Source organism: Rhipicephalus microplus, chromosome X (assembly GCF_043290135.1).
Source record: "Rhipicephalus microplus isolate Deutch F79 chromosome X, USDA_Rmic, whole genome shotgun sequence".
Classification (NCBI taxonomy): Eukaryota; Metazoa; Arthropoda; class Arachnida; order Ixodida; family Ixodidae; genus Rhipicephalus; species Rhipicephalus microplus.
In genome coordinates this window covers 360,442,817-360,458,736 of record NC_134710.1, presented here as the reverse complement: position 1 = coordinate 360,458,736, position 15,920 = coordinate 360,442,817, and the positions used below count along the sequence as shown (strand labels likewise).

Genomic DNA, 15,920 nt, shown 5'->3' with positions numbered 1-15,920 from the left:
CTGGATGGAAGGGGCGAAAGGGGCGGGGGAAGGCGTGGGCGACTCGTCTCATTTCCCAGGGAATTAGAAGCGGCCACGGCAAGGCCTGGCTTTTGTCCGAGCCGCCTCGACTACTGCCAGAGCGAAGGCACGCCACCGGAAGGGAGGCGACATTACCGCCACAAGAAGTACGAAATGCTCACTGTCTGCCTGGAGAAGCAGTGTAGTACAAGTCACTTCGCTCCCTTCTCTCTTTTGTATTGTCTCGTTTACTCCTGTCGCTAGGTGCGCGAGGGTGTAGGGCAACTGGGACGCTGGTTCTGCGCATGACCAATTTATATATATAACTTCTCATTGTCAATGCAGAGGTTTCAACAGAAAGGACGTGCTTCTACTGTGTCATAAGCGTTTTCAATGCCACTTTTCGCAAACGTCTAACTTTGGAAAAGGTTAGTGCCAAATTATGTTCTGTGCTGCTCGAATGCGGCATGAAATGCTGAGTGTTATTGATGCCTTCACCACAAACACTGGAGAAGGATTAACTTTCTCTGTGAAGACATTGTATAAAAATATGCGATAATGCGGGGATCTTCGAGCGAATGTGGGAAGCATCAGTGCGGGTGCTGGTTTAAACTCGAGACAGTGCACCCGCTCTTTCATCACCTCTGGCATAGCTATATACCGCTGCTGTTCAGCCACAATATAGTCGGTACACTTGTATTACGACGTGAGTAGCAGATCTCTTTCGGAGTAATTTGAACAAATCTAGGTTAAGCTTTTATCTATCGCAAGGATAGGAAAAATCAATCTAGCTGAAAAGCCATCCTGGCACATAGTTGTTTTAAAGACGACAGTCTTTCTTGGGGACTTTCGACGGCAATATTTTGGTCTGTCTGTCTGTTTGTTTTTCCTTATTGATACCTTCAACGGCATCAAGAGATACCTTAAACGGTCGACCCTAATCACAGCACCCACCAATATTGCTCAAGGTTTAGGGTCCTTACTTGTGAGATTGTCAATTAAAAAGCATTTATTACGCATATATGGGGCACGATAACAACATGTGAATATTCTGCATGTTTGTCTCTTTAGTAGAAAAGACATACATAATTAATTCTAAGTACCGTAGCGCTTATCATGCTGCGCTGACGATGCAACGCTTGCACGGAAAGGCAAGTGTTTCCAACGCTTTGCTAAGAGGACATGGTGGTGGCACCTACCTGTCGCCTTGCGTTCTACGCTTTATCGCCTCTGAGACGGGTGCGCACGCCGCGCGCTTTGTTTTAGCGCTCATGCCTCACGTGTGACGTGACTTGATGCACTCGTTCGCCTCCGCTGCATACTCGAGGCACTTTAACGCAGCGGCTCCAGAATACCACTTACCGACTTTCTTGCGCAGAACGTCAAATAAATGTTTTGTTCACTCTCTCCACACGCAAGACTATCGTCTTTCGACAAAATTCGCAGTGTAACATGTAGATACGGGGCCAATTTTTTTCGAAACACCCTTTTGTCAGCACTCGCGTCCAATATTCTATGCGCTCAACCCCGATGAAAGCGCATTGCCATAAAAAACACCATGATAGCACTTGGACTGTACTCACAATAGAACAGATTGTGGTATAAAATCATAGGAATTAAAGACGATTCTTAATTTATAGTCTTATCATTATAATGTCACTGTTTCTGCAAGAATTCTGTGTTTACACGCCTATTGCAACATAAGCAGCAGCCATGAATATTTGCAACCGGCTTCTACACACTTAGTTTCGCGTCCTGAATGTACAGCCGGTTAATAGTTCTACTATCACGTGTTCTCAATATTAATCCTACTATGAATGCACCCGACATTGTGGTCTACTAGTGATGATGAATCACTGCTTACTCAAAGGTCACGGTATTGATTCCCGGTCTCGGAAGTAGCCTTTTCGATGAACACGAAAATTCCTAAAGCCAGTGTACTTACACTTAGACCCTCTAAAGAACCAAGTGTGTTGAAAATTTCCGTAGACCTCGGCTTCATCGTTCCTCGTAATTATATTGTGGTTTTACGTCTAAAACGTGAAGAATGAAGATTGACTGAAGATTCGCCTCAATGTGCACGCTCTTTAATGACAGTTATAACACGAGAAACGTCATCTGTTCTTAATATTCTCAGGACATGCATACATATTAAATTAGAATATAATGATTATGAACCTTTCCGGAGGCTTGAACTTGCTACCTCTAGTTTTGCAACTTTGCAATATAACCACTGCATTTTGGTACGAATTCCTCAACAGGCTTGGGCAACCAAACACAAGTAGTTCCAAATGCTTCTCCTAATACACCAGTTCCGCGAACGCTTCTTGGAGTATACTGTTGCACAATTCACTATGCTAATTTTTAATTTTAAGCAACCCACTGTAAACGTCCACATGAAGATGAGAAGATACTCCGGCCTAAATGGCTGCACATCGTAAACTAGTCATTACGTAACAGCGTGGCGCGAGCTGTTCTCTGAAGAGGCTCTTAGGCCACTCAGTGTCCTCCTTAAGTGAAGTGAACACACTTTGTTCAAATGTTTCCGTTTAACGCTGTGCACACGATGTGTGTTGGTATGCGCCTGGCTATTTGAGAAGGAATATAATTTTCAGGAGAATTTTCATTACAGCTGAATTTTCCCTTCTTACTTAGTTACACTTCACCTATATCGCCTCAAGGTGGTGCGTAGAGGGAAGTGAAAATTGGTCACAACATTACACAATTAGCAATTTAGGCAACAGACAAATTAATATACAAGATACTTTAAAGACAAAAAGAAAACGAATTGTAATGAATCGCACCCATCCGCCCCCCCCCCCCCCCCGCGCCGAAAAAAACATGACAGACATACACTTTCACAGGGCATAAATTGAGTCCTGAGACATTCTTGTGAAAACAAAGTATATCATTTTTTCTACTAAATATGTTATAGAATGTCATATCTAAGTCATTGACTGCCGCCACACTGCGATGATTACTTGCTTTTGCTAAACGACACACGCACTCTCTTCACCATGTCGTGCGTCTTCCTTACGACCAAATGTGTGACTGTTTTTTGTTTCTTGCCTTTCTTCTTTAGGTTATGCCCTTTGGTCTAAAGGCTGCCATAACGGTTCTTCTTGACGCCCGGTTGTGGTTTTCATGCCCGCAGCAGCCACATTATGAAGTGACGTAAAAAGAGACCAAAATTAAGCTGCATGGGCCACAGTTTCATTATGCCTCACGGCTACTTTGAAAAATGGGAATCGATCATTCATTTTTTCATTATAAGCAGTAAATCAAGCACGACTGTTCTGCGCTCCTTGTAGTAGTTTGCCGACTCTTTCTTCGTCTTTTTTTCAATATTTACGCGTATTTCATAAAACGATCGAATTGAGCATCTTGTATCTTGTTGCGGACGCGTAGCAGATAAGTTACGGTAACATTTATTCAAAACACATATTACTTGTCTTGAATCTATCTATCTATCTATCTATCTATCTATCTATCTATCTATCTATCTATCTATCTATCTATCTATCTATCTATCTATCTATCTATCTATCTATCTATCTATCTGTCTATCTATCTATCTATCTATCTATCTATCTATCTATCTATCTATCTATCTATCTATCTATCTATCTATCTATTCAGCCTCCTACATCTGGGTGCTCTAGCGATCACCTTAACTTGGGGCAGACCAAAGTTAGTATGGGAGGGTAAGAGGGATTAATGATAAATACTGTGTGGTAATGACATAATGTGGACATCTCGTCAAACCCTTTCTTCTTGACATGTGTGGCCCAAACCCGTATACGACGCCTACACTATGTGGATATGAGTCACGAGTGTTAACGTAATGGCTTTAAAGAACTCGTTTCGATGAAATTTCAATGTCGGCGTTGGTGTCGGCGTCGCTGGTTGTGAGCGAAATGTTATCATCTTATGCGCGACCGAAAAATTGGGAGTGATGCAAATAAATGACGAAAAATTGTGTTTTATGTTCTCGACTTCGAAGGATCGAATGTCAAAGCTAGTGAAAGTTGCAGCTAGTTTTGTAATTGTTGTTACCAGCTCCAGCTACAAACAACCAACAAACGAATTGACTGATTAGCTAACCATCCTACCACTTACTTTGCACTTTTTGAATTCCACACCTCACTTTTGCTGTTGTTTTGAAAGAGTAGATTTGATTGGAGAAATAGATTGATCAATACGTGGAAGACCGAACTTTCACGAAGAACAACAGTGGGAATACCACTGAAAATGAAGTAATGAATTAATTTGTCGAACGAAGCTTATCTTTACAGTAAGCTTCACAATGAAAGCGGACCTTCAATAAAGAAGCAATACCGGCGTTTGAGACATCACTAATTGAGGCATCACTTTCTATTGCAAATCATGCAAGTCTAATACAAAAATCGCTTTCTATTGTAAATAATGCGAGTCCGTGATGCAGCGAGAGGACAGCTTTTCCTGTGATTTAGTTTTTAATTCTACACGAGCAAGCTAAACGAACCATACTTATTTTTAACCCATTTACCGTACATGGTAATTCTTAACTGTGATAACGCTGTACACTATTTCAAACGCTCCTCGTAAGGATGGCTGTAGAAGTATCAACTTCCTGATATACGTCTTCAAAGTATTGAACTTGGAGGCCAATGCAATTGCAACGATGTCACCAAAACAAGTCTTGAAATTGTCGCACAGGGTATTTTGATCGTTTTTGAAGTTAATCGTCATCGAAAGTTTGAGAACGTTTGAAACACCAATAAAAAGGCAACTTGGTAACGCCAAAGCTATGACTAGTTTGTTCTGCAGAATTCAAAAAAACTGAAGAGAATTCAAAGCCACCAAAGAAGTGGGCATTTAGCTTTGTCGCATTCTTTCTTTTTTATCCGCGATTGAAGGAGGGATGCTGCGTTTTTCAGCAAAAAAGTGTTACTATCATTGAGGTCGAATGCAAGTTTGTTTTCAAAAGATGCGCACGAGGCAATAGAAATGTTCTCTCTTGAGATTGCTGAATTATTGAAGTTCAACATTAACCTGGTCGTTGCAGTAGACTGTTTATGCAAACTAGTAACAGCGAGATACCGTTTCCAAAAATGATGCGCTTTCTTTTTAGTTAACTTCTTCGACGTTTCTTGTTTCAGTCGCCTTCAACAATCCAAGTTAATCCTTCTAAACCGAGAGTGCTGCAGCTGTAAATGGTACGGAAGAATTACATGAAAGCCTTCGATCTCCGGTCAACGCTTATATATAGTTTCACTAAAGTGTTTAGGTGTACAAAACAACAAGTGAAATTCCTCAAAAACTGCGAATTTCGAGCGTGCTAGCAGTTCTGCGCTGCTCGAACAGTACCGAGTTGGACCTGGTACAACTCAAGCATGATTCAAACAGCCTCTTCGACAGTGATGTGGGTGAAGTACGAAGTGTGTGAATCGTTTTTGCACATTCTTTATTGCCACGTTATATCTGAGTTTTACGATACCTTAACGCTGTGCTACTTAGTCGTTTTCCACTGTTTTCTGTTTTCCTCCACCCCTTATTAACATGCCGTCCTTGTTGGCCACATTTGCCATTTCTGGGCAATGTTGGCAAGTAAGAGACCACAAGAGTGAGGTGATGGTACATTGAGCATTAGTGTTGGCTAAAGTTTTTTACGTCTCTTCTGTTCCTTTTTGAAATATTTGGCTACACTCGAGCGATTTCGTAAATCCATGGCCGTATTTTATTACACGTCATAGGCGGGGCATTTCGGCAGTAATTTTAACCCACGGATATATATACATATCTATATGCTAATTTTGCGTGTGTGTGTGTGTGTGGTCTCGGAAGTCTCACTACCTGCAGATAACTATCGCTTGTAATTTGAGTGGGTTGTTCAATTTGGTCTACTAAGAAATGTAGCATGATTGACAGTGCAATAATCAGATGATTATTATGTCTGTAATTACAATTGAAATGCATTATAATCTAGGCACTATAATTTATTAAAGCATTGCCAATTTCTTCAAATTGAGTCTACAGAACCTCGGGATAAAATCACGTAAATTTCATGCATTTATAAGTCCACCCGAATGCTTCTCCAACGGGGCTACATTGCTGTGTCACTGAAGGATGATGTTTGAACAATGACAGGAGTCTCTTCTTGAGTGGTGGATCATACAAAGTTGGCATCACTCGCTAAACAATGTTTAAACTTTCTCGGCGATGATGCTTAAGTTGAGAGAGGGCGAAGGGGCTTAACACTTCGACTTGTCTTCGGCAAAGCGGCGACGCTCCGACTGTGCCGCCCCGCCACGGACGTTCACTTCGCCGGGTCGAGGCGCACGCGCTCCACGGCGCGCAGAGCGGCAGTCGGGGGCGCGGCACGCTGCCGGTCGCATCGCGGTGGATTTCTCCTCTCCTTGCCTCACGGATTACTCGGTCCGCTGGACTACTGCGCCGGCCGCTCGCTTCGCCTTCGGCGCCTGTCGCGCTGTTCGTGTTGGTGGTGCACGGTCGGAGGGAGTGGGGAGATGTCCGGCGCGGCACTTTGCCGTCGGACGCTGCCCCCTCGTAGGGACGTAGTCAGGCCGGCGGAGCGGACCATGCGGCGTGACCGGCCGTTCCTGTCGGCGGCGATGCTTCTAAGGTGAGCGAAGAAGCGCTTTTCTCTGCGTTTTATCTGACACCGCTTGCTGTCAGACGCCGCCACGCACTTGTGGTCGGGCGTGTCAGTCACTCACAGCTGCTGTCGGCCGTAAGCCGGACCTGCAGCGGCAGCTGCTAAGCGGTCTTTCTCCGTGACTGCCTCGTGGTGCAGCTTGTCTTCTGTGAGTGGATCGAGAAGCGTCAAAAGTGAGCGCTAATGAAATATTGGTTGGCACGGAGGCCGTAATTATTGCTACGTGTGAAAAAAAAAGAAAGCTTATTAATTTCTACGCAGTGCTGTCCAGGCCCGCTTAGCCAGAGAAGCCTACTGTCATGTCTTGGACCTTATCTTAAAGTGCTGGGGGATCCGGAGATATTCAGAACGAATGAAACACGTGCGATATCGGAAGCATAACCGAAGCCACTTTTATAATGTACAATGGCACCTGCCTTTCTTTTTTCTGTCTTGTCTTTGGGGTGTGGCAGGACTTGTATTTAACTCCACAAGGTACGTGAACAGTGTGTCAATCCACCAATTACGTAATATTGTTATGAAATTGTAAGGCTAGCGCTGCCGTACCAGCCGACACTATCAAATCAAATCAAACTTTATTTCGTCTTCAAGTTTCTGTGCTGCGGAACACAACACACAAACTTGTGGACGAAATGAAATTTACTCTTCAAAAGGGAGATCGAAGACTATCTCCATCTGTCGGCGTATGTACGTAATCGGTGCTTAATCAGTCGCTTCTAAATGAGGGGCCCACTTCGTCGAACTTTCTCCTAGAAAATGATCACGAAACTTTTTTTTTTTCACGAGTTGAGGAATCTAGGTCACCAAGCCTCTTTCGCACGCCCTTGCAATAAGATAGGTTGATTACCGCAGAACGACATCCTCTCTGAGCCATTACACGTAAAGGGCGTGGTGGCCTCCCGTCTCTGCCGCGTGTGCTTACGTTGGATTTCTTCTCTTTTGGCCACTACTTAGTGTTATTTCTGACCACGTCTAGGAGAAACTGGCTTATTTTTTTTCCCCGACTGGTATTTTACCTGTAAAAAAGAACCAGTTTCTTTATATATTATGTATTACATTAGAACTTTACAGTTGTCAAATTTCGCTAATATCAGATGCCAATAAAAAATACGTCAATACTGCGACGTATAAATTACTAGCAACCATAATAAATATATCATTAATATTAATTGTGTAATTTAAAGTCCGAAAACCATGTTATGCTGATGAGAGACGCCGTCGTGGAGGGCTACAGAAATTTAGACCACTTGGCGTTCTTTAACGTGCACCTAAATCCAACATGGATCTCAAGCGTTTTTGCATCCACTGGAAATGCGGCCTCCGCGACCTGGATTCTGTGCCGCTATTTTAGTCAGCAGTCGGGCACAATCAGCGCAAGACCAACGCCGAGGGTTAATGTCGCTTTCTTCGAACTTACCCTGATAAAACACATAAGATGGCTGACGTAATGCCAGCCGTGACACTTCAGTTATTCCAATGTGACCCTTCGAGTGTTCTTACTGTAGAATGCTGTACAATGTAACAGTGCGAGTCTTTGCCGTGTACACTGATAGAATATAACGATAAGCGAATTCTGAGGCGGCAGCTGTGGGGCAGTATTGCGCAAGCACCAGTAACAGGCGGGGTCTTATCGTTTCGATAAGAGCGTCGGATCAGGTATGTAGTTGGGCACTTTCTCGGTCATCCGCTGATTGTTTAAGCGTCGGCGATCGATTCGACATTTTCATTTCTTATCATGGCATCGACCTTATTTTTTTACGTTCGCACCGCAATTTTATAGTTCGCGTCAGTGGGTGATGTGGTAAGAAAAGTTGCGGTGAGCTGGGACTGCATTATGTCGCAAATATTATTTTTTTTAACTCACAGTGGTGGCCACAGCTAACGCGTAGCAACTGAAGGAGTGGGTCTTGGTTTGCGGCCATGTATCCTCATTTCTACGGGGACGAAATGCAAAAATAACCCACTGCTTCAATTTACGTGCGAGCTAATGAACTCTTGGAGATCAAAATTATTCGTGCGTCTCCAATAGCAGTGTGCCTGACAGCCGCATCCTTCTTTTTCTCTCTTTTTGGCGCATAGTTTTAGCTTTTGTTTTCGTAATTGAGGCATAAGCCGGTGTACTTCTTGGTGTACGTGTCGTGGTGGCGCAACAGAGGGAAAAAATTTCCTTAAAGAAAACAAAGTCTTCTGACTGGTTCAGTCGCGTCAAGTTAATTCATTGGGGAGACTAAGGAAAAAAAAATACTACAAGAAAGATAGCTTGAGAGTACTTAAGTCTTCCATGTGAAACTGTAATAACCTCTGATCAGTATACATCTAATAAGTGTTTCCCGAGCACTTGGCTTATCCTATAGCTATATTTATTGTCAGATTAACACAATCTTTAGTTTAAAACAAAAAATAAATGTGGTATTCGATTCAATATTTCCATAGACACGTCTTAATTTCCACGTGTAACATTTTTTGACCATTCTTGTTCGGTTCACAAAAAGTAAGGTAAACTGGGCAGCAGCTTTTTTCTTTTCTATGTTGTTTCTCCTGCCCCGCCGCGGTAGTCTAGTGGCTAGTTGGCTGCTGACCTGCAGGTCGCGGGATCGAATACCGGCTCCGGCGGCTACATTTTTGATGGAGGCGAAGATGCTGTAGGCCTGTGTGCTCAAATTTGCGTGCACGTTAAAGAACCCCAGGTGGTCGAAATTTGCGGAGCCCTCCACTACGGCGTCTTTCATATACATATGGTGGTTATGGACGTTAAACCCTACATATAAATCATCAATATGGTTTTTATCTGCCTATATGTGAACTTAAACCCACTTTACTTAGACTCACGCTAATAGACATTTACATAAAACGAGAAAACACACACGCATTGCGTGCCTGCTTGACAGGCTGCCTCGAATTTTTCGTTAAGACGCTGAGAAAGCGGAACAAACTAAAGGTAGAAATTACAGGTCTCTCAGCAATGAAGACAGGTATAGAAATCACACGTGATATACGTCGGTGCTTTAGTGGCCCCGTGATCCGATAATATTCTGTTCACCCTGAAGATTCGAAAGCCAAAAAAAAAAAGAGTCATGGGTACTTTAAAAAAAAAAACTAGAAAAACTTGAGAATAACTTTGAAATCGATTGGTTAATAAAACAAGAGCAATTGCTGAAAACGCGAGGAAAAAAATTGTGCAGCTTTCTAACCGCTGTTCTGGGTATATCAGAAAATAAAGAGAAAGTGATGATGCGCTGGTGACATAGGTATATGCGAATATGAATAAAAACTCGAGACCTGTAAATAAAATGCGTATATATCAATATCTCGCTCTGAAAATATTAAAAGCTAGACATGCTTCGTAGAAGCCAGAGACCAGCATGAAGTGATGTTTTCGCGTGTAGGCAAGAAAAAAAGAATTGGGGCGCTTAGAAAGATGAGTGAGAGAACCGTGTACGCACTGAAAAATTGGCCTTTCGGCCGGGTGAAATGATTGATGATTCCTTGCGCAGGCCGGATGTGTGTGAAACAATTCCCGCGTAACGGCAGCTGCCTCACGCCGGACAACGCTTATTTCTCTTTTTTGTCTGTTAATATACGCCATGAAATAACCACACCTATAGTTGCGCTATATGATGACTATCATTTAAAAAAAAACACGAATGCAGCCTTCGATGTATAGCGAAACAAACCTGTGTGGGTTTTCCTTTTGGCTTACTGGCCGCTGTGGTCTCATTTCAATGCAGGTGAAATGGTAGAGTCCTGTGTACTGTGGGAGGTTAGATCACGTCAAGTAGCACCAGATGGTTGAAATCATCCGAGAATTTCATTAGGTATTGCTTCATAATTGTATCTTGGTTCTGAGGACATAAAGGGCAAATATTAAGAATAATATTTACGCTCATTATAAGAATAAGCCCAAGCGCTAACATGCATGTGGCTTCGCGCACACACAAGAGTGTTCAACTAGATAGGAGAACACTCATATAACTACAATAAACATCTCACATACCTGAATATATGTGGTCACAGTCACCGTATATCAAAAAAGGCTTAGCGTTTATCGTAAGAAAATATAGGCATTAATATAGGGCGCGAATGCTTGCGCGGATAGCCGTGTATATGTACCATGCAAAACATTGATAGTTAACTATTCAATAGCCGATAGGTAACGTCTGTCAGTAAGTAAACAGCCCTAGCGATGATTCCAGCGTACAAGGTGACGTTCTATAGTCGCAGAACACACAGTATGCTACACTGATCGACGTGTATATAGAAAGGAAAACAACTGAGAATTACTTACAACCTCTCAACTGTCTAAAAAAAGGAAGAGGAGGAGAGTGACAGACACAATGCAATTGGCATCAAAATGCTCGCCAATAATGTGCTCAATGGCTAGTTGAATAAAGGTTGCGTGAACATTGAACATTGCTTTCTACAAAATTGTTGTGAAAGCTATTCGTGTGTATGAACCGTACTGCGCTGAGATAGATGCTGACACTTCAATGCGTAACGCTTCTGCTGCTTCATTCAACTCTGTTTCTGGACTTTCTATTCATACTATACCATCTGCAGGGTTAGGGAAAGTGCAAGCAGACTCTATATGTACGTTGACCTCGAAACAAATATTATTTCTTAAGGGCATTAGCACACACATGTGTACCTACTCATGCAAGAAAGTGAGAGAATCATTTCAATAGGGAGCTGGAGAAGTTGCCCTGGCTTGCCCCACCGCGGTGGTCTAGTGGCTAAGGTACTCGGCTGCTGACCTGCAGGTCGTGGGTTCGAATACCGGCTGCGGCGGCTGTATTTCTGGCGGAGGCGGAAATGTAGGCCCGTGTGCTCAGATTTGGGTGCACGTTAAAGAACCCCAGGTGGTCGAAATTTCTGGAGCCCTCCACTACGGTGTTTCTTATTATCATATCGTGGTTTTCGGACATTAAACCCCACATATCACTCAATCAAGTTTGCCTGGCTTTTCAACTGACATGCCACTCCAGGTATTGGAGTCGGAGAGGTACGGGTAATTGTCATAATATATACAGTGATAAACACATAACACATACAGTCACATACTTGCAGTGCACTATTTACAACGTTCTGTTCAGACATGTAGCCCGCAAGAATGTCAGTACAGCGCTTTTGTGGCGTGTAACGCAATGGAGCTGCTCCGCTATGTGCCTAGAATATCTGTCAAGTCCAAGTCTGTGTCCCGCTCTAGCTTTAGGCCATCTTCAGAGACTCATTTAAGATTATTATTATGTTACATATTACAGTTACATATTACAACGTAACTGAGTCATGCCAAATATGTTATTCCGTTTGAGGACAGATGCCTAAAGAATTGCTCAAATAATAACAAGGAAATCTAATTCTCCGTCGACTATAATTGGCTATGTAGTAAGAAAGCGGAATGCATATATTTAATAAATATTATATGTAGATATATGGTACGCATTGATTGAGTCCTCCTGACCTCTATCATGATTGTTGTTTTTATTATTTTTATTACACTTTTCTATGTACCCATTTTTCCTGTTCGTGATCGCCATCATCATTTGTTCTGCGCTTAGGGGTCGCTTTCAGTAATCACAATCGTATGCCCTCGTTTAACGAACAAGCCAGCGCAGCAGATGGCAAACAACAGCCGGGTGGGAGTTTCGAAGAAATGTTTGTTTTTGAAGAAACAGATCAAGCGACTGCTGGAGAGCTTGAACTTTCGCACGGAGTTGTTCGGCACAGCCTCTTCACAGATGGCGTTAAAATAGGGCCGCGGACGGTCGCGATCGGTTTCCGCACAATGCACAAGCCTTGCTTGGTCGGAAAAAAAAAAACGCACCGTGGAAGCGTTCGAAGCGTGCAGTTCAGCATTTCGCTTTTATGCCATTGTCTTCGCCTCCGCCTGTTTGGACGGAATCGTTTTCAAATGCGGCCGTGCTGTATTTCGTAATCCCTTTTAGCGTGCCTGGTCCCCCCCCCCCCCCCCCCCACATTTCACTTTTTAGGCAAACTTATTTCCGCGTTGTAATAGGTGCTGGCGTAAAATAGAATTTCACGGATCTGAGCGGCAATCGTTTCAAGCGAGCACGAGGCACCAGAACCCACGAAACGCGAGGACAGCAGCCAGCTATGCAGGGCGACAAATGCACGACGACTCCCAAAGCTTGTGATGCGCGCACGCGTTGAGCGCACTGTTCTGTGTGAAGAGGCAATACACGTGCGGGGAATTCGTACTTGTGTGCGTTCTTTCCACGCGCGAGAAAGTTTAGGAGAACAGCGCGATGGAATTCTCTTTTCAACAGGCCTACTATCAGCAACGCGTGAATATTTTGACCTGCTTCAGAATGAAACTGGCAGCGCTGTAAGCTTTGTTCGGGGCAACAAAAAAAAAAAAAGAGCTAAGGTATCTCAACATTCAGCAAAAGAGGAGCAAGAAACGCTAGGCCTGCATGTAGCTCGCTGTACAGTCGCAAGGAAAGTTGGAAGAGTGGCATTGCTATGGAAGAGTGGCATTGCGGTTGTAAACTATGTGTGCGCAACTTATACAAGTGCATATGCAACGTACCTCCTATGTCATATATCTTATTTCAAAATGGGAAGTACCCACTATGCCATTATTCGTGTTTTGGGAAAGAGGGGGGTACCTGCTACAAATCTGTAAGCTTTGTGTCCATGTTGTTGATGCTGAGATTTTGTGGCGATGAACGAAATATGGCCGAGTCCTTCGTATAGTGGGTTGGAAGAATTGTGTTGATGCTATGACTGATGACAATGAAGAACTATGGGGGAGCCTTTTATAAAGGTTGGTAAACATTAAACTGCATAATCTTTTGTAGAACACTACACTGCCACACACGCCACACAGAGAGCCCGGGTTCAAGTCCCGTGAAATTGTCTCTGTACATCCGAACTCTTCAGATTCCCATGCTGTGATGTCGATATAAGCAATGTTACTTTAACAGAGTCGAATGTGTATTGTATTATACTTCAGAAGCAGATTAAACATAACAGTTGTGACGGTCAACCAATATTGCATTGCTAGTGTGGTTACGTGACTATGCTTGTTAATTGTAGTCAAGAGGTCGTGAATCGTTTTGTTCCTTTCTAGTCTCTACTCTCTCCCTCTCTATTTGCGTGTTGAACTTATTTAGGCAGACAACAGCGCATTTTATGCAATAGGAAGACATCTATTGTCATGAAGTTGTCCACAAATTTTAATCGCATATCACTGCTATAGTAATCGAAATAAATCTTGTTGACTTAATTAAGTTAAAGAATGGTACTCCTACAATATCGTAAATTGCTGTATCTTTTAAAAAATCAAAACTAATGTGTCTGTCTACCTCGTCCTGACCAGCGAATCTTCATTAAATTTTTTAACATGTTTCGATAACGCAAGCGTTCGGGGGTTGATGTTGGTGGTAACTCTGCAGCAGACGGGCCCAAAGCAAGAGTTTGCAGCAATCTGTATTCACAATTCATATGCCAAACGCCACGCCTTGTACTCGTCTTATGCGAGATCACGACGTGTCACGCAACCGGCTGCAGTCGTAATGCCACCGCACACTATGGATGTTCGCGACATGCAAAAGACGCGACACAAGGACAAGAGGAGACCGGACGTACGTAACGAGGCACAACTAGCGGCGACCGCTTGTTCGCCCTCGCTCGCAGGGAGGCTAGCAGCGAGAAACGCTGGGACAAGGGGACGCTGCACGCCTGACATGCACGATCAAGAGCGACAGCGTTCTACGCAGTGCCTTTTTTTGTATTTCCTTTAATTGCACGATCAAGAGCGACAGCGTTCTACGCAGTGCCTTTTTTTGTATTTCCTTTAATTGCACGATCAAGAGCGACAGCGGTCCACGCAGTGCTCTTTCTTGTATTTTCTCTAATCTCTCTGCCACGGCCTGACAGCTGAAACGAGTGCGACCCGGCGTACAACTTGTGGATGTCCTTAATTATGCCCGTGCAGTCTCGTCGCGTCTGCGTGCTCTGTTCTAGTTTTAAGTAAAATGAACAAACAGTCTGCGTTACTTCTGGTAATATGTGTGCCTGGCTCTATCACTGTAAACGCATGCACGTACACTCTGTAACACCTGTTATGGCGGCGGATGCCGCGCAGGTTCACAAATAAAAATGAGAAAGAAGCGATTAGTGGGCTCTTCTAACGAATAAAAAATGCTGGTTGCTAAACTACAAATCATTTGTTGAAATAAAAAGACGGCATATAAAGCGTCACACTAAGTGCGAGCCTTTTTGTCTAGTTTATTTTTTCAATATCGAGTCTGCTGCAGAGCTTCTGTTGCTTTTCCAACAGGAGAGGATAGCCTTGAAAGGAATGCAAGCCTGAAGAACTGTGCCTTAAACTTAACGATGTGTAACGGACTCTGGGCACTGTGGAGCCAGTTTTATATGAGGGTGTAGACGGTGTGTGTGCTGTTAAGAACGGTTCTGGCGGACGTGCTCCGAGACGCGCGAATGTTCGCTCATATTACTCAAAAGTGACTTTTTCTCGAAGCAACTCGACGAACTGATACAAAGGGAAAATGCTTAGTCCGGGATTTTTCTCAAATAACTGCATTATATTTTTCGAGGCAAAAATGGAACTAATCAACTATTGTAGAAGATAAGCTAACGAGGGAAAGCCTGCTTGCTTGTCGCCTGCATGTACCACATAGCTTTAAAGCACGTTTGGAAACGAGTCTGCCTATAGTATTGCAAGATGTAGCGTCATGCTTCGGTTGATACTGCGACGGGATACATGTGAGATAAGGCCTGTCCACTTCAAGAACACGTCGGCGTATACGATAACGGTGTTGTGCCACACCTGCGGTGGCCTATTGAGAAATTTACTATCGTAAGCAATATGAGCTCGAACAAGCAAGCACGTATTGAATAGCCTCGAACCTAACATCGGATTTTTTGCAGCGGTCACTGACGGAGACAAAGTGGTAAGGGCGCCGCGCTTCCGCTAGCTCTTGACACTGCCACTTTATCGTTGCTGCAAAACGGGAGCTCTTCAGTCACCGCTACTGGTGATATGAACTCACTTCAACGCACTCAGCCCAACGCAATGAACCATCAGGTTATGTAGCAGCTGATATATCGTATGTGGCGTAGCCTGCCGTATGCACAGGTCATACTTGTGTTATATCTATACGTGGTGGCGGCTGAGGATTTTGATACGCCTGTCCTTATTATTTTGTTTTCGTGGAATGTATTTTTTTGCGTTATCATTGCTCACGGCCGATGCGACATAATTAAAAGCCACTTTGTA

General features: G+C 43.5%; 1 protein-coding gene and 1 long non-coding RNA gene across 2 annotated transcripts in view; one reads left to right on the top strand and one right to left on the bottom strand.

Moving 5' to 3' along the window:
- Nucleotides 1–15,920, bottom strand: part of LOC142777292 (uncharacterized) — a 147,716-nt gene that overhangs the window by 41,126 nt on the left and 90,670 nt on the right. The window lies entirely within an intron of this gene.
- LOC142776356 (uncharacterized) overlaps nucleotides 6,339–15,920 on the top strand; it is a 36,437-nt gene continuing 26,855 nt past the window's right edge. Inside the window, exon 1 of the mRNA XM_075879874.1 lies at nucleotides 6,339–6,625. Within this exon, the coding sequence (XP_075735989.1) occupies nucleotides 6,510–6,625 (116 nt within the window). The 5' untranslated portion in view covers nucleotides 6,339–6,509. The remainder of the gene's footprint in view (nucleotides 6,626–15,920) is intronic.